At 38.7% G+C, this 19,196-nt stretch overlaps 1 protein-coding gene across 1 annotated transcript; it reads right to left on the bottom strand.

Annotated features, from left to right (window-relative positions):
- Positions 1-5: 5 nt before the first annotated feature.
- LOC103507868 (C-1-tetrahydrofolate synthase, cytoplasmic) lies at positions 6-14,861 on the bottom strand. Its single transcript, XM_026822621.1, is given in 17 exon segments — positions 6-406; positions 1,247-1,402; positions 2,136-2,262; positions 2,436-2,671; positions 2,715-2,852; positions 4,618-4,829; positions 5,160-5,222; positions 5,577-5,817; positions 6,587-6,714; positions 7,079-7,225; positions 8,403-8,558; positions 8,687-8,727; positions 9,232-9,461; positions 10,024-10,222; positions 10,890-10,969; positions 13,056-13,155; positions 14,201-14,861. Coding segments are annotated over 16 exon segments (2,325 nt in total). The 5' UTR covers positions 13,137-13,155; positions 14,201-14,861; the 3' UTR covers positions 6-316.
- Between the last annotated feature and the right edge of the window lie 4,335 nt (positions 14,862-19,196).

The following is a 19,196-nucleotide window of genomic DNA, read 5'->3' on the forward strand; positions in this document are numbered from 1 at the left end:
ATTCCTTTTAGGAATGGACGCTCCTCGGTTTTTAAAATTTTTAGCACATGAGCCGATTCTATATACATTCCAGTTCCACATTTAATGGCAGGATTCTCATACTGTGAGCTCTTCCACCCAACCGATCTGATTCGTCATGTTGGTCTGATGAAGGTTGTTAAGTCCAAATAAGATCTCTATTTATTTTGATCTATTTTCTTCACTTGTGAAATCCCTTTGAAGGAGACAGTTCTTCATTTTAGGGTGTAAATATAACAACAGCGGCAGCCGAAATGATGGCAGTCTGACCATATCAGAACCATACTTTGTTCAGTGGTTAGAACAGACCCTCGATTTCGCCAGTTCTCGTATCTATGTCGATATCATAAATACTAGGGCGAGTACCTAATCCGGGCATCTTACTGATCTGAAAAGAGAAATGTAAAGAAAAATGTGTTAGCATGTGAGGAGTTTCAGTGAGCTTTAAAATTATTATGTGGTTAAGGTCTCAATAAATCCATGGTTTGGCTAACTGTTGTAAAATTCTCAAATAATTGAGGATAAAATTCCATTCCATGTTTTTTTTTTTTTTCTTTCTCTCTTTCTTTCTTTAATGTTTGGTAGACGGAAATTTAACTGCCAAGGTTTTATCGTCCCGAAAGTGAAGAGCGAATGAAGACAGGATAGGAGAAAACCAGCCGTTTCGAGAACGAACTTTATCAATTCAGGATAAAATCCTCCCCGGGCGGGAATCGAACACGCGACCTAGCGCTGACAAGGCAGACGCGCTACCCTCCAAACTAACTTAACTTGACTAGCTTGCTTTTTTACCTTTACTAATAATTTAAAAAAAAAGCCATGTGTCAGTTCAAATCGAACCTGCGCCTCCTGTTTACAAGGTCAAGTTCTTGACCACTACGCCACCGAGGCAATAATATGACTTGTACTTACATCTCCAGCGATGACCACAACAAACCCAGCACCTGCTGAAACGTATACATCATGAATAGGAAGGACATAGTCCGGAGGTACAACTCCCTTGATGGTGGGATCCCCACTCAGGGAGAGGGCAGCACGCGACCTAGCGCTGACAAGGCAGACGCGCTACCCTCCAAACTAACTTAACTTGACTAGCTTGCTTTTTTACCTTTACTAATAATTTAAAAAAAAAGCCATGTGTCAGTTCAAATCGAACCTGCGCCTCCTGTTTACAAGGTCAAGTTCTTGACCACTACGCCACCGAGGCAATAATATGACTTGTACTTACATCTCCAGCGATGACCACAACAAACCCAGCACCAGCTGAAACGTATACATCATGAATAGGAAGGACATAGTCCGGAGGTACAACTCCCTTGATGGTGGGATCCCCACTCAGGGAGAGGGCAGTCTTGGCCATGCACACCGTCAGACGACCGTAGCCCTGTGGGGAGAAAACGAGGGAGGATAAATTATTAACCAAAATAGAAAGATGGGAGAGGTCACTGTGTGAGAATCTTGCCATAAAGCCTTAAATAAAAGATAAAGGTTCTGAACTCCTACTTGTAATTAAAAATATGGGGTACAAGGAAAAGTGTAAAATCTACAAATATTTTGCTTAATAGAATTTGGAGTGATTCGCTGCTGTCAGTTGCCGCTGCATACTACAATTTTCTGTTTGTTTGTTTGTCAGACTATGATTAGTCTAGCCTGTGAAGTATGAGGTTGTTTAAAGGTCTTTGAAAAGGATTGCTAGTATAGTTACGTATACTTAAAATGGGCTTATGAACAATAAAACGAAGTAAAAACTCCAGTACAACGCTTTTTTCCTTACCAGTCTTTCTAGTTTCTGTAGCTTCTCCAAGACAGGCTGGGAAAGGTTCTGAACTCCTACTTGTAATTAAAAATATGGGATACAAGGAAAAGTGTAAAATCTACAAATATTTTGCTTAATAGAATTTGGAGTGATTCGCTGCTTTCAGTTGCCGCTGCATACTACAATTTTTTGTTTGTTTGTTTGTTTGTTTGTTTGTCAGACTATGATTAGTCCAGCCTGTGAAGTATGAGGTTGTTTAAAGGTTTTTGAAAAGGATTGCTAGTATAGTTACCTATACTTAAAATGGGCTTATTAACAATAAAACGAAGTAAAAACTCCAGTACAACGCTTTTTTCCTTACCAGTCTTTCTAGTTTCTGTAGCTTCTCCAAGACAGGCTGGGGACAGTCTACTTTGTGTACCCCATACATTTCTCTGGCCACTGTTTGGATTTTGGTGAGCAGAGGATCATGAATGTCGTATAGGTATCTGGAACATAAGAGTTAAAGGCGATTTTTTTCTCGGCTTTCCTGGGCTTTCAACACACTTTTTCAGGGCTTGTCCATGATAAAGTAGGTAAGTTTAATCAAAGAAGGGTTTTGCTTGGGCGATGACTGTTATAATATTTTATGTAACAAAATGGAATAGGGCCCAGTACTCACTTGAATTGCTTATCCTTGAGTTCAGTGGCTTTGATAACAGCATCAGCCAAGTCGGCAGCACCAGCTCCACCCTTGGCCCAATTCTCACACACCACTGCATCATGAGCTCCAGCTTGTTTGGCTGCCTTGCGAATGATTTCCCATTCCGCGGGGGTGTATGTATAATATATAAGCATAGTGACTGGTGGATGCTCCAAATATTGGGAGTCTAGCTTACAGTATAGGAGAAAACTGTCCTCTCCCCTTAATACAGCCCTGGTGTTCTGTTGAAGTACTTACCTCAGTATACTCAGGTTTGAGTGGTTGTCCCGACACCACTGAGGGCCCTCCACCATGCATCTTGAGTGCCCTCACTGTGGTTACTAAAACTACAGCGTCTGGTATCTTCCCTGAAGTTCTGCATTTGATGTTGAGAATCTTTGTGGTAAAGCAGCAGAGAGCTTTTTCACAACTTTGTGGGTATCACAGTATTACAATCATTTACTCAATCATCATATTTATTATCGCTCGTCTCTTCGACTTGTAATGCCACTGGTCGCTACTCGATTAAAGTAGCTACTCAATTGTCCACACGAGGCTGAGTGCACCCCGAACTCCAGGCACAGAGCCGAAAAAAACCTCGGCCCCGCTGGGAATCGAACCCGGACCTCCTGCGTGCAAGCCTAGTGTGATACCCATTCGGTCACGGAGGTTGCTCTCTAGTCGTAGTATTGTGTAAGTACCTATAGTTACCCCGTAGTCTGGCTGTGCAACTATAAACAGGGCGAAGAACAGCTAGCCCTAACGAGCCTAGCCAGCTGATGGTTTCAAAGGGTTCTCTCTGCTTGAAAAGAACTGTAACTGCTAGGGTCTTATTGTCCCGAAATCAAAGAGAGAACGATTATAGGAGAAAACCACACGTTCCGAGTACCTTATCCCTTCAGAACAAAATCCTCCCCGGCCGGGAATCGAACCCGCAACCTAGCGCTTACAAGGCAGACACTCTGGATAGTCAGAGCATAAAGATAGGTGGCGACAGAAAAATAAATAGATTTGAGTAGGTATTTTGTTATAAAAAAACTTGACATCCGGGGATACGAACCCCAGACCTTCTTACCTCTCCGCCAGCTGATCGTATCGGGATTAATGTTCAACCTCACAAGGAGAAAACGAGGGAGGATAAATATTTACCAAAATAGAAAGATGGGAGAGCTCACTGTGTGAGAATCTTGCCATAAAGCCTTAAAAAAAGATTCTGAACTCCTACTTGTAATTAAAAATATGGGGTACAAGGAAAAGTGTAAAATCTACAAATATTTTGCTTAATAGAGAATTTGGAGTGATTCGCTGCTGTCAGTTGCCGCTGCATACTACAATTTTCTGTTTGTTTGTCAGACTATGATTAGTCTAGCCTGTGAAGTATGAGGTTGTTTAAAGGTCTTTGAAAAGGATTGCTAGTATAGTTACGTAGTAACGTAAAGAAGGCCGATATCAAAGAGCCTTGAGGGGGAAAAAAGGTAAAAAGACCAATATCTTTACCTAAATTCTATGATCTCATTTTTTATGTAAAGGCAAAGGCCCATGTTATAACTAAAAAAAAAGAAAAAAAAAAGTTTGATAAAGGGACTGTAACTGTCCCGAAATGAAGAAGGAAGACAGGATAGGAGAAAGCCAACCGTTCCGAGAACGAAAATTATCAGTTCAGGATAAAATCCGCCCCGGGAAATCGAAGCCAAAACATAGCGCGTACAAGGCAGATGCGCTACCCTCCAAGCTAACTAGGCTAGGCCGAAGTCACTTTTCGGCGGAGGGGTCAAAGTTGGTCCCAAAACTTACCGGGTAAAAAAGACCAATATCTTTACCTAAATTCTTTGATCTCATTTTTTATGTAAAGGCAAAGGCCCATGTTATAACTAAAAAAAGGTAAAAAAGACCAATATCTTTACCTAAATTCTTTGATCTCATTTTTTATGTAAAGGCAAAGGCCCATGTTATAACTAAAAAAAAAAGAAAAAAAAAGTTTGATAAAGGGACTGTAACTGTCCCGAAACGAAGAAGGAAGACAGGATAGGAGAAAGCCAACCGTTCCGAGAACGAACATCAGTTCAGGATAAAATCCGCCCCGGGAAATCGAAGCCAAAACATAGCGCGTACAAGCGCTACCCTCCAAGCTAACTAGGCTAGGCCGAAGTCACTTTTCGGCGGAGGGGTCAAAGTTGGTCCCAAAACTTACCGTGGGTACCAGGCGACTATAAAGTTGCTGATCCGTCTGCGTTGCTTCATGGAACATCCTGGCATCTAACTGGGCAGCTGCCAGATTATTAGCCGCAGTGACAGCATGTATGTCCCCGGTGAGGTGAAGATTGAACTCTTCCATAGGTATAACTTGTGAGTATCCACCGCCCGCAGCACCCCCTGTAGAGAGAAATAAGTTACTGGTGATATTCGGTAAACTGTCTGGCTAATGGACGTTAAACAGAGAGTAGACGAGTGTCTGGCCGTGGGACTACAAACAGGGAGGAGAACAGCTAACCCTAACCAGCCGAGGTAGCTCGCAGTTCTTCAAAAGGTTCTCTCTGCTATTAAAGAATAAGCACAAGTTCTCTCGATGGTTGATTGCTGTTAGGGACGGGCAAAGTAATCTTGTATTTCACCAACCCTCCTCGGTACTGCTACACCGCTACAACAACCAGCAAATTGAAAAGGTATTTAATATCCTCCCATGGTTTCTAAATTCTATTTTACCTTTGATCCCAAATGTGGGTCCCTGGGAAGGTTGGCGTACACAGGCGAACGTGTAACCAAAATCTAGAAGGAGTAATTTTAGGAACAAAATCTAGAAGGAGTAATTTTGGGACCAAAATCTAGAAGGAGTAATTTTGGGACCAAATCTAGAAGGAAAGCAGCGACAGATGGAAGGACGATCACAAAATCTACGAACTGTTTTTATGTTTCTTTGTCGTAGGTACAGAAAATTCTGGGTTTCACTCGTTAATTACGTTTTTCGGTTTAAGCCCTTTTATTGCCTTGGAAAATAGGTCCTTAATATACAGTACAGAAATATCAGGGCTTTGCATAGAAAAAAACCGCAAGAGAGAGATAGTAAGAGAGGGAGAGAGATCACTTACCCAGCGACCACAATATATTTTCCATCCTGAACACGTTTGAGTCGATCCAGACCGCAAGAGAGAGATAGTAAGAGAGGGAGAGAGATCACTTACCCAGCGACTACAATATATTTTCCATCCTGAACACGTTTGAGTCGATCCAGAACTTCGGTGCTGATCTTAGCCTTGGATCTACCGTAGCTGCTAACTTCACTCACATGAAGACCTATCTCCTGGGCTAACTGGTTGATATCCTTGGGATCCTGAGCTCGGGCTATGTCAATGTCACTGGGTACCTGAACAATGAGACGACCGAAAAGAGAAAATTCAATTAATATGAAACTTAATAATGACAGAGATATCATCGAAGATTGGCCATCCAGTCAAAGGAGCACCAGGATGGAGGGAGTGGTACTCACGAGACTCAGGATTAGCCACACTCGATTGACCCACAAACGCCTTTTCACCCGTGATTCCCGTGAAGTACAAGCCCTGTCAGTGTGGGGATATCCTCCAATACATACGAGTATATCCTTATCTGTGTTATCAACGATATATTACCTATACGAAAATTTACCTACACCATTTACAAAGGAGAAAAATGGAACAATTAAAATTAAATGGTTTCAAAATTCCAATTGATTTTTGGTCGCCCTAGCCCGTACGTGTGATTTTCACTCGCTAAATTTAAAAAAAAAAAAGATAGCTTTGATGAAAGGATTTTGATGAAGTTTGGCAAAAAAGAAAAAAAAAGAAACTTTCTCATCTGAATTTGGGTTAGATCGAGCCTTCGGAGGTGCCCTTTTTCAGAGGTTCTACATTGAGTTCAATGAACTACAAGGAATATCAGTAACTGGTAACTGGACCGGCTGGTTCCTCCCTTTGTTTGTAATTTCTTGTATTTGTGTGATTGAATTATAACCAATAAAGGGTCATATACAAGTAGGTACCAAAATAGTGAACACCCACAAACCTGGTACAGGAGTAATCCAGGACGCCACATTCTTAGCTTCGGCATATTGAAAGGTATCGGCGAGGCGGTAGTTCCAATAAAGTGTGACTTACCGGTGATTGGAGGTTGAGTGGAAGAGTGTGCAGGTTCCACGAGGGTTTGAGGAGTCTATCAATATATCGTTCTGCAGACAGGACAGTGTTGTTCATCAGCATTGCCACTGTCATGGGACCTACACCACCTGGAGAGAAAAATGGAACATTTAAAATTAAATGGTTTCAAAATTCAAATTGATTTTTGGTCGCCCTAGCCCGTACGTGTGATTTTCACTCGCTAAATTTAAAAAAAAAGATAGCTATTAAAGGATTTTGATGAAGTTTGGCAAAAAAAGAAACTTCATCTGAATTTGGGTTAGATCGAACCTTCGGAGATGCCCTTTTTCAGAGGTTCTACCTACAGTTCAATGAACTACAAGGAATATCAGTAACTGGACCGGCTGGTTCCTCCCTTTGTAATTTCTTGTATTTGTGTGATTGAATTATAACCAATAAAGAGTCTAAATAAATAAATACAAGTAGGTACCAAAATAGTGAACACCCACAAACCTGGTACAGGAGTAATCCAGGACGCCACATTCTTAGCTTCGGCATATTGAACATCTCCCACCAGTTTCTGGCCTGAGGCTTTGCTTGCATCCGGTACAGAATTAATACCGCAGTCTATAACCACAGCGCCTGGCTTTATCCAATCACCTGGAAACGAATTTTTACTGAACTTAAAAATAAATCAGATATCAACAATCTCCATAGAATAAAGCAACAAGGGAAGTAAAAAGCAAAGTTACAAAATAAAAACGGCGATGAAACACTCATCTTTTAAATATGTAATAATAAAAAAAAGTTCTGCCTTGTAAGCTCTAAGTCATAGGTTCGATTTCCGCCCGGGACGATAATATTCGTTCTCGGAATGGCTGCCTTTCTCCTATCCTGTCTTGCTTTTCTATTCGGGACGATGGACCTTAGAAGTTGCAGTTCCCTCTATCAAACCTCTTTAAAAAAGTTTTTTTCTTCTTTTAAAGTGTTCCATCGCCATATCCCTTTCATTTGGTTGAGTTCCCTTACATGCACAGTTTCCAAGTCCCTTATGACCAGTCTACTGAGCTTGGATCGTAGGGGGCCTGCTTTGTAAGCGCTAGGCCGTGGGTTCGATTTCCGCCCGGAACGGATAATGTTCGTTCTCGGAACGGCTGGCTTTCTCCTATAAAAAAGATTGTCTCACCTTTGACATACTCGGGTTGGCCAATACCCACAACCAAAATGTCTGCAGACTTGACCACATCTTGAATGTTCTTTGTCTTGGAACGGAATTTTACTAACGTTAAAAACAAATCAGATTTTTTGTTAGGTTTATATTAGACATCCTATGTACCTATTAACATTATTTCTTACCGTTTATATTATTATGGTGAAGACAATAAAAGTATCAGATATCAATTTTCATAGAATGAAACAACAAGGAAAGTAAAAAGCAAAGTTCTTCCTTGTAAGCGCTAAGTTATAGGTTCGATTTCCAACGAATTTTATCCTGAACGGATAATGTTCGTTCTCGGAACGGCTGGCATTCTCCTGTCCTGTCTTCATTTCTCTTCGATTTCGGGACGATGGACCTTAGCAGTTGCAGTTCCCTCTATCAAACCTCTTTAATTTTCTTCTTTTAAAGTGTTCCATCGCCTTATCCCTTTCATTTGGTTGAGTTCCCTTACATGCACAGTTTCCAAGTCCCTTATGACCAGTCTACTGAGCTTGGATCGTAGGGGGCCTGCTTTGTAAGCGCTAGGCCGCGGGTTCGATTTCCGCCCGGAACGGATAATGTTCGTTCTCGGAACGGCTGGCTTTCTCCTATAAAAAAGATTGTCTCACAATGTCTCACCTTTGACATACTCGGGTTGGCCAATACCCACAACCAAAATGTCTGCAGACTTGACCACATCTTGAATGTTCTTTGTCTTGGAATGACATACGGTCACTGTGGCATGCTTCCATTTCAGCAACTCTGCAGCCGGAGTGCCCACTATCTTACTGCGGCCTAGGACTACAGCATTGGGGACTTGACCACATCTTGAATGTTCTTCGTCTTGGAATGGCATACGGTCACTGTGGCATGCTTCCATTTCAGCAACTCTGCAGCCGGAGTGCCCACTATCTTACTGCGGCCTAGGACTACAGCATTGGTGCCGGCTATTGTCACGTTGGTTCTGGGAGAGAAAAATAGAAAATGTAAAAAATAATAATGAAAAAAATCATAGCTTTTTTAATGTAAAAATTACAATATAATACATGACAAATTAAGTAAGGAAGAGTGTAAATATCACAGAAAGAATTCAGACTGAGGTCTGGCAGACCCCACCTCACTGTAAATAAGTATCGGAAAAAAGTAACCTTGCCAATTGAGGGTGAATAAGGTATGTATATCTTCTTCTTCCTCGCCTTTTCCCGTTTTCAGACTAAGTCGGCGTTTTTCGTCAGCCTCTTAATCAGCCCTAGCTAGGGTGATTGCTGTGGGCTGACGTTTGGTTTTGGACACAATTTTTTTTTACGAGTGGATGCCCTTCACTCGACCTTTGCTATTTCTTTAGCAAGTGAAATTTCGAGCTGAGATACTCCCTGTTTAAAGTCCCCCAGCCAAATTAAGCTGGTCTACTCCCTGTTTAACGTTTCCAGTCAGACTGAAGGTATTTATATCTGTTAAATTAAATTACCTTTTGATAAGCTCCAGTACGCCATTAGGTGTGCAAGGTATAAACCCGTTCATGTCTCCAATAGCTACTCGACCTTCATTGATAGTGTTTAACCCATCGACATCCTTCTCTGGTGACACGGAATCAGTGACTAGCATGGCATTGATATCGTTGTCTGAATCTAGAGGCATCTGAACTATGATGCCGTGGACTGAAGGGTCCTCATTGAGCTTCTTAAGACGGGACAGTAGCTGGAATAGGAAGAGGTAAATTTGTACTTCAGTCTTAGGATCGACTCAATTGTTGTATGGTTTGCCTGTTGGCACGATCGGAGCCAATTTTAACCCAAACTGATAAGGTAAGGTTCGTTCTCAGAACAGCTGGATTTCTCCCATTCCGTTTCTCCTTCTACTCGATTTCAGAACGAGAAGTGCTTCCGGTGTTACAGTTTTATTTATCCAACCTCTTAAAATACATTACTTAGTCTGGCTAGGGGACCTTAAACAGCGAGAAGACCAGTGTCTTGCTGTGAGACTATAACATTTATCCAACCTCTTAAAATACATTATTTAGTCTGGCTAGGGGACCTTAAACAGCGAGAAGACCAGTGTCTTGCTGTGAGACTATAAGCCTGGCTAGCTGGAGGTTACAAAGGGTTTATCATGCTTTAAAGGAAAAGCACAGGTCCTCATGGTGGTTGACTGCGGTTCGGGACGCGCCAAGTAATCTCGGGTAGAGACCATCAACTCCTCTCGGTGCTGCAGACAAATACATTCTTTCCTTATCATAGAATAATGAAAGTAAAAAGCTCACCTCAATCTCAGTGATAGACCGAGGTAGTTTGACATGCTGAGCGTCTATCCCGATTTCCTTGGCGGCTTTCATTTTCATTCGAATGTACACATTGGAGTCTTCTCTACCTCCTACTTGGACGATGGCCAAACCAGGCTCAAAATCTGGCAGACGTTCCTTGAGCTTCTTCACTCGCTCCTTAAGGCCTTCCCGGATATCTCTGTAAGTAATAGAAAGGAATAAATAACAGAGAGTTTTTACAACCAAAATTAACGTCCCGTTAATTGAACTCTTTGACGTTATTTGACGAAAACTTGTTCCTGCGCATGAGTAGAAAAGTTTTCGTCAAATGACGTTAAAGAGTTCAGTTGCCGGGACGCTAACTTTGGTTGCAAAAACTGTAATAATAAATTCTTTTTTGCATTTTAAATTCATAAACATCAATTATTGCCCTGGGCAAACTCTGCCATCAAACATCAATCAAGGAAAAGTGGAATTTGTCCCGTAAAATTAAAATAATAATTTTTTAATAGGTACGTAACCCTCGGGTCTACAGATTCTGGTTGAAGTGTTAGTTGACTTTTGATGTAGACTTTGCTGTTTTGTAAATAGGTAATGAGATGAACAAACACTCAAACATGAACTTGTAGATCCGGGACGTAAGTTAAGTGAGCGATTGCTGACTTACCCTGACACTGCTGTTCCAGATAAGATCTGAGCTTGCTGCTGTACTGCTGATTCTGCCATGATGACTGACACCGTGATGTTAGTTGACTTTTGATGTAGACTTTGCTGTTTTGTTGACAGATAGGTAATGAGATGAACAAACACTCAAACATGAACTTGTAGATCGGGGGCGTAAGTTAAGTGAGCAATTGCTGACTTACCCTGACACTGCTGTTCCAGATAAGATCTGAGCTTGCTGCTGTACTGCTGATTCTGCCATGATGACTGACACCGTGATAATCTGCAGCAGAGAAATGTTCACATCAATAAAGATCAAGAAGTAAGGGCAGTAGAAGGAGCTGGAAGAACACAGACCTACGAGTAAAAAAATCAAGCAATTGAGTAGCTTGATTTTTTTATATATCTATACATATGGTAAAGCAGAGCCTTTTCACAACTTTTGTGAATATCACAGCATAACTTAGTGCCTCTTTTACAATCAATTTCCATATTTCAATAGTCTTTTTACACTGGTAATGCCGTCACTGGTCACTACTCGATTGAGGTAGCTACTCAATTGCCCTCACCCTGTTCAGTGCGCCCCAAACTCCAGAGCCGAGGGTCCACACAGTGATGTAAGGGGCCCTGAATAGAAGGTATGTACCTATTATACAACGGCCAATAGGTACATTATTACATGTAATATTTTTATCTTTTCCCCAGCTTTACATAAGGGACTTACATAACACTGATTAATTATGTAAGACTACGTATAGATCAAGAAGAAAAGGTACCTAGTAGCAAAGAAAAAGCAAGGAGTTCTACTCAGAAATGCGTTTGATGCTTGAAACTTACCTATCCAAAATTCAAAAAATAAAATTGGAAAACACGAAAACAGACCAAATAAAATAGAAAATACGCCGTTTAAAATTGATAAGTATAAAAGTGAAAATTAGATTTAAGTTTTTCGATTTTCGAAAGGCGACACACAAAATAAAAATTGACAATACTATTGACTATTAAAAAAAAAAAAAAAAATCAATATAATCTCTCGAGCTTTATTCTAAAATAAATTCAAAGAATATCCGTGTGTGAGTACCTACGTACAAGTTCTAAATGTTACTGATTGGACCATCTCAGCAAGCCGCTGATAACATGGGGCCTTGTAATATAACAACAAGATTCTATAGAGGTAACAACATCCATATTAATTCAGACTGTTTATCAAGTTATATCTACAGGGTCTATAAGAACTTTGAAAGGGGGGAAATAAATATTAAAAAAAAAAAAAAAAAAAAAAAAAAAAAAAAAAAAATTCTTTCTGTCCAAGCTGATTTTTTCATTCCTACAAGCTCCCTTCCTGGGCGGCTGGCCCAAACTGATTTTAGATTCAGCAGGGACAGGTCCCCTCCTCCTGGACAAAAAGAAGAGAAGATCATGAAATCTTTGGACGAGCCGTTTCCTCCTCAGTCCACACAAAATTTGGCTTTTGTCGCCAAAGTTTCAAGGATTCAGCTCTCAAAAAGTGCTTAAAAGTACAAATGATTTTTTTTTTCAAGAGGTTTGTCAGAGGGAACTGTAACTGCTAGGGTCTTATCGTCCCGAAATCGAAGAAGTACAAATGAAAATTAATGATTAATTTTGAGAGCCCCGATTTGCATTGCTTCTGAGGTGTTTGTTGGAAATAAGACACCCCTATTGTGATAAACACGAAAGTCACATATTTTGTGAGGCACCTACTAACATTTGAAACACCCCGAATATTAGAGATTGTATTTGCGAATAGAGTTGATATAGGTACTTGCTCAGTCCTACAGATAATTTAAGGAGGGGACAGACGACTAGAGAAGGAGAATGAAGAGATATAATGGGACAAAATACTAAAACAACATATGTCTGCCTCGCCTCCGTGGTGCAGAGGTCAAAGCGCTTGTCTAGTAAACAGAAGGGCGCAGGTTCAATCCCAGCCGAGGTGTGGAATTATATCATTTATTTGAGATTTGGCAACATACCAATGGACCTCTAAGGGTCAAGTGGTAGAGAATACCTTCGGCGCGGCATTCCACTCAAGAGTCTATTATAATGGGACAAAAATATTAAACTAAAACAACAAGGTATATGATTCCTATGTTCACGAAGTCAATAAGTAAAATGATTAAAATAGGCATCCAACAAAATAATATTGGTAGCGTAGAGTTATGTAGGTATGTAAATTCAGTCATACTTATAGGTTACTAATATCAGGAATAATAGCTGTAAAGGTTCGTCCACACCACCGTCGATCGAAGTCAATCGATATCGCCTGAAACCCATATAAAGTAGGTAAGATCAAAGTATTTTGGTAGAAAAAGTTTATAGTGTGGAAGGTTCTCAAGCTTCCTACCTACCTTGGAATCGTAGGGTCGCCTTTCAAAGGGCAACAACTTGGCAAAACTACTGTAATGGGTTTTCCTGAGCTTTATTAACATACTATCAATATGTCACGAACTTTGAACGTCTTTCAAAGGGGAGAGGGAGGAATTACCTAGTAGGTAACTAATAATAGTGCCACGAATTGGCATATTGAACATCTCCCACCAGTTTCTGGCCTGAGGCTTTGCTTGCATCCGGTACAGAATTAATACCGCAGTCTATAACCACAGCGCCTGGCTTTATCCAATCACCTGGGAACGGAATTTTACTAACGTTAAAAACAAATCAGATTTTTTGTTAGGTTTATATTAGACATCCTATGTACCTATTAACATTATTTCTTACCGTTTATATTATTATGGTGAAGACAATAAAAGTATCAGATATCAATTTTCATAGAATGAAACAACAAGGAAAGTAAAAAGCAAAGTTCTTCCTTGTAAGCGCTAAGTTATAGGTTCGATTTCCAACGAATTTTATCCTGAACGGATAATGTTCGTTCTCGGAACGGCTGGCATTCTCCTGTCCTGTCTTCATTTCTCTTCGATTTCGGGACGATGGACCTTAGCAGTTGCAGTTCCCTCTATCAAACCTCTTTAATTTTCTTCTTTTAAAGTGTTCCATCGCCTTATCCCTTTCATTTGGTTGAGTTCCCTTACATGCACAGTTTCCAAGTCCCTTATGACCAGTCTACTGAGCTTGGATCGTAGGGGGCCTGCTTTGTAAGCGCTAGGCCGCGGGTTCGATTTCCGCCCGGAACGGATAATGTTCGTTCTCGGAACGGCTGGCTTTCTCCTATAAAAAAGGTCTCAATGTCTCACCTTTGACATACTCGGGTTGGCCAATACCCACAACCAAAATGTCTGCAGACTTGACCACATCTTGAATGTTCTTTGTCTTGGAATGACATACGGTCACTGTGGCATGCTTCCATTTCAGCAACTCTGCAGCCGGAGTGCCCACTATCTTACTGCGGCCTAGGACTACAGCATTGGTGCCGGCTATTGTCACGTTGGTTCTGGGAGAGAAAAATAGAAAATGTAAAAAATATAACAACTTGGCAAAACTACTGTAATGGGTTTTTCTGAGCTTTATTAACATACTATCAATAAGTCACGAACTTTGAACGTCTTTCAAAGGGAGAGGGAGGAATTACCTAGTAGGTAACTAACAATAGAGCCACGAATTGAAGAAATTAAGATATTTTTGATACTGATTAAGTGATTAAAATAAGTTGGTAGGTACGCAAAAAGCTTCGTATAAAATTAAGTAAAATGTTTGATGTTTTCACAATTTTATCAGTTTTGGTACTCCTACAATCAAGTACGTTAATTAGAACAATAATTAGAAAATACTGACACTTCAAATCACATATAATTTCGCTCGATCATAATTTTGTCAACTTTCTTGAAAGCTCTCTTATTGGTAACATAGTGAGAAATACACCAAATACAAAAGAACACTGCACCAATCAATTTGGTCACTGATGTGGTTAAACCAATCAAAACCATGTTCACGTTACAATCCGAACGAATTATTTGGCTAGTAAAATTAAAAAAGGCTTCTATCAATACAAAGGTAACAAAATTGGTTAATAGTTCTCAAAATCTACTAAAAGAGGAAAGGTAATAGAATTATTACAAGTATTAATAATAATAGTAGGTATCTGTTTCCTATAAGATCAGATTCAAAACTAACAGAACATGGGAAATCGTAGCGATTTTATTTTCACTAAATGAACGCATTGGAAAAATCGCAACTCCAAAAATCCATCAAAGGTGAATGATTGACATCATTTACATTCCCAGTGATGTAAATAGCACAGGAAGGAAACACAAATTCCTACTATCAAGATTAAAATAAACAACACTATCGTCATAGAGGTAGTAGTCAAGATGAAGAATGAAAATAGTTACGAAACCCCTACTCAAAATACGTAGGTTACCAATACATATTTTTCTGTGATAAGTTGATAACGAAAGAAAAAACACTGTCAAAATAAATAAGTAATTGATTGACATCATTTACATTCCCAGTGATGTAAATATCACACGAAGGAAACATGAATTCCGACTATCAAGAGTAAAATAAACAACACTATCGTCATAGAGGTAGTAGTCAAGATGAAGAATGAAAATAGTTACGAAACACCTACTCAAAATACGTAGGTTACCAATACATATTTTTCTGTGATAAGTTGATAACGAAAGAAAAAACACTGTCAAAATAAATAAGTAAAAGGTTACCAATACATATTTTTCTGTGATAAGTTGATAACGAAAGAAAAAACACTGTCAAAATAAATAAGTAAGAAAACAAACGAGTGACGTTATTGTATTTTCGTATAAAAAAGAATATTGGAATAGAAATAATAATTTTATCTAAATTTTCAATTTAATCGGGTGGAAAAAAATCTACCAACTAAAGTTTGCCGTTGTCTTCGAATGTCCTCTTTAATATGTCTAAAAGATACCTACTTCCACTGCCTCTTGTAATCCAGCCATAAGGGATGTTTTCTTCGTACCCATATAAAAATTGGTTAGAATAAAATATCAACCATCCAATTACATTCAAATGGAGAAGCAATATCAATGCGAAAGCTTCAGCCTGTCTTTTATCTCTGAACCTTTTTATGGATTTCTTAAATATTCTGATACATTCACAAACAAATGGACTTTTTCCATTTGCTTGGATAACAATGTATTTGCTTACAAGGTACCTACCTTACCTATCTATGAGTATTAGTTTTATCAGTATGGCTATTGGTTAAACCGTTAAAAGAACAATGTTAAGTTTAGGTAGTTATTTTTATCATGCCTGAACTTTGACTAGATCTTATCAAACACACACCCATCAAATAATGCAAATGCTTCTTAGTGCATAAGAGTGTTCACTGTGTACAGTACACGTGTGTAGCATTACTTAGTATTAAACAGGTGATGAACTTTCATAAGCATAGAAAAAATATTTCCGGACATTATGGGGAGAGTATTAGGGAATAGCCTCTACTTGAAATTTCTATAGCTTTGCTTTTCTAACAGATTGTTTCATTTTGTCTCAAAAAGAGTTCAGTTCAAGGCTAACTACTCGTGCTCAGACCTAGTTCTCAGGCTCTTTCCGCCACACACGTTCTGAATGTCTGACAGACCTGGGTATGTCAGATGGTCTGAACTTGAGTCTCGGGCATTACACAACCATTAGACTATGGAACTGACAGTACATGTGTAATCTCTTGACCCTCCTAACCTGGCTTGGATTAAACAAACATATTATTGGATTCTCAACTTACGTATATACTTGGTATGATGCATTGTTGTGAGCAGTCAACAATCATGAAAAAATGGAAAAACAATTTGAAAGTGAAAATAAATTTCCAAAAAAACACCGCGCTGGGTTTTTCAGCAAACCGAGTTAGGTCGTGAACATTTGCGGGAAATCATTTTCAATCTTCAAATTCGTAAACAGTAAAACAACACTTGGGACTTGTGAGAAAATGTACTCAATTTCCGAAAATGCTTAGACGCAATTCAAAGTGCATTTTTTGTTTTAAACACACAATAGATCTAAGTTGTCATTAGATATAATGACTGGTCTTTCAGCCTTTGAGTAGATAAAAGAAACTTGATGGTCTTACCTTTGACAAGCCAGAGTGGTGTATTTTGTTGTGTTGAATTTACTTGGACGAAAAGAAGATAAGACTGGGAGTAAACTCTAGTGAATTAATTCCAAAGAACCAAAAGGTCGAGTTAAAAATCCAGAAATGACCTAAATTCACCAAACTCACCAAAGTTCCAAGTAAAATGTAAAATCAAGTAATCCAAGTATCCAAGTTCAATAGTTCATAAAAATCAAATGAAAAATAAAAAAAAAGTAAAAGTTAAACATAAACAAGTCGATGGTACTAAAAACACTCACCCCTGAACCCAGCGCTAGTGTCACCTATCACTGCGACGTTGTCAGATGTCTTGATTTTTCAAAGAGGTTTTCTTAGAGAGGGACTTTGTCCAAAAATTAATCGTTTTCAAATTTTCAAGTACCTAGGTATAAAATCTGTTTAAAACCCAATGAATAGGTTTAAAAAAAATACCAAAGTTAAAAAATCATGTCCACTCTCTCATCCACGTTTAAAAAAAATCTATCCAACTTCACTTTGAACTTTGAAAGTTCAAAACCTCCGATCGTAGACATCGAGCCTCAGAGGTTTTTTCCCCTCAACGCTGATGCTGATTTCGCTGATCAATCTTGATTAGTTGATGTTGATGTCGATTAGTCTCAACACAAGTCCTCGTAGGTGCTTTGATTTTCTCATCCATTTAGTCTGTATAAAGTTCATTGACATCTCTATGTCCCTATGAATTCGGACCTTACACTAGAAGATGGTCTTGATTAGTTGATGTTGATGTCGATTTTTGATAAGAAAAAAATTAAAAATTTACCGTGTTGTGTTACTGATAAGAGAAGCTGTTGGCTTCTGATAAGACTGAAGGCATTTTTTTATCTTGTAACAAATCTTAAACCGTTTTGTTTTCTTATCTTAATGTGAATTAAATGTGTACTTTTAATGATCTACCTACACCGGGGGGTAACATGGTCCCAGTCTCCCAGTAATGCGATAGAAAAAAAAGAGACTTGTAATACGGGGGAACAGGGGTTTAAATCTCAGTATTCAGAAGCAAAACTTAGTATCGAAAACTTTATCAAAAGCCAGAATTCACAAGAAGGAAATTTCCCAACCCTGCCTTGCTTCATATCAAAATTGGAGAAACTGTCCAAGAGGCATGTACATACCTACTCGTAAGTATCAACTACTACACTACTACCCATGTAAGTAAATTCAAAGTCGTCCATTTATAACTTAAATTTCGCTTTGTTCAATTTTTTTTTCACCTACGGTTCCACCACTGTTTGTTACTACACGTACATTTTTGTTGAACAATGAGCGAGGGAGTAATGTAGACATAGCTTACATGCACATTATTGGGTATATTAAGTCAACATTACCATGCAACATTTGATTCTCCTTACAACACTGTTAGGTACCAGTAATCGTAACTGACCTACTATAGTCAACAAAGAATACAATGACCAAAGCGCTCCTAACAGTCTCCTTTTAAGCGGAATAAATAAATAGTATTTAAAGTATTCTTTTTTAATGGTATTAATTTGATCAATTAAAGCATTTGCAAATGTCCACCTCCAAATAGAACTAATATTTTTTATTTTAGTTTCTATTTTACGTCGCTACAGGGAATCGAACCACCAGGCCCTGGATTACGAGTCCAATGTTTTACCACTGAGCTACTGGTTATTATTATTCTATTCTGCACATTTCATTTTCTATCCTTCATTTCCCTCTCCTATTCTAGGACCTGAGCAGTCACAAACAACATTAATATACACTCAATACAACAACTAATTACATTATACATACAAATATTGAATATCAAAATGGAGGAAAAAAGTCGTCAAACTTATCTAAGCATATACACTCAATACAACAACTAATTACATTATACATACAAATATTGAATATCAAAATGGAGGAAAAAAGTCGTCAAACTTATCTAAGGGAATACATTTAAAACATGGGATAAACTTTCTCTAAATGCTCCAAATTACACTAATAAACAGTTTAGAATTCATATGAAATTCTATTTCATAATTCCACCATATACATTTAATGGCCGATCTTACTGCTTGTTCCATTGTTCCTTTATTATTGCTATTCCATATTCCTTTCCCTACTATTCCATAAAATGTAATGTTATTACCAATCAAATATATAAGACCTTGTTTAGACTGCGAGAGTAAAGGGACTTTTCAGTCCTATGCTGGTAGTATAAACAAGGTATATTCATTCATTCATTCATACTGCTGAGAGTTCACACAGTGTCAAGGGTTTTCTTTGCTGTCACCCATTTTTTTTTTTTTTTTTTAATAATAATTTATTTTCAATTAGAGAGAACAATGATAGTGACAAAAACAAAGAAAGAGATGAGGGAGGGATGAAAATGGAATTAGGACATTTTTTTTTTTTTTTTTTTTTTTTAAGGGAAATTTTTTTTTTTTTTTCCCTTTTTTTTTAACAAACCAGGGATTTTCAAAATCTCGGGCTA

Source organism: Diaphorina citri, unplaced genomic scaffold, assembly GCF_000475195.1.
Source record: "Diaphorina citri unplaced genomic scaffold, Diaci psyllid genome assembly version 1.1 scaffold347, whole genome shotgun sequence".
NCBI lineage: Eukaryota > Metazoa > Arthropoda > Insecta > Hemiptera > Psyllidae > Diaphorina > Diaphorina citri.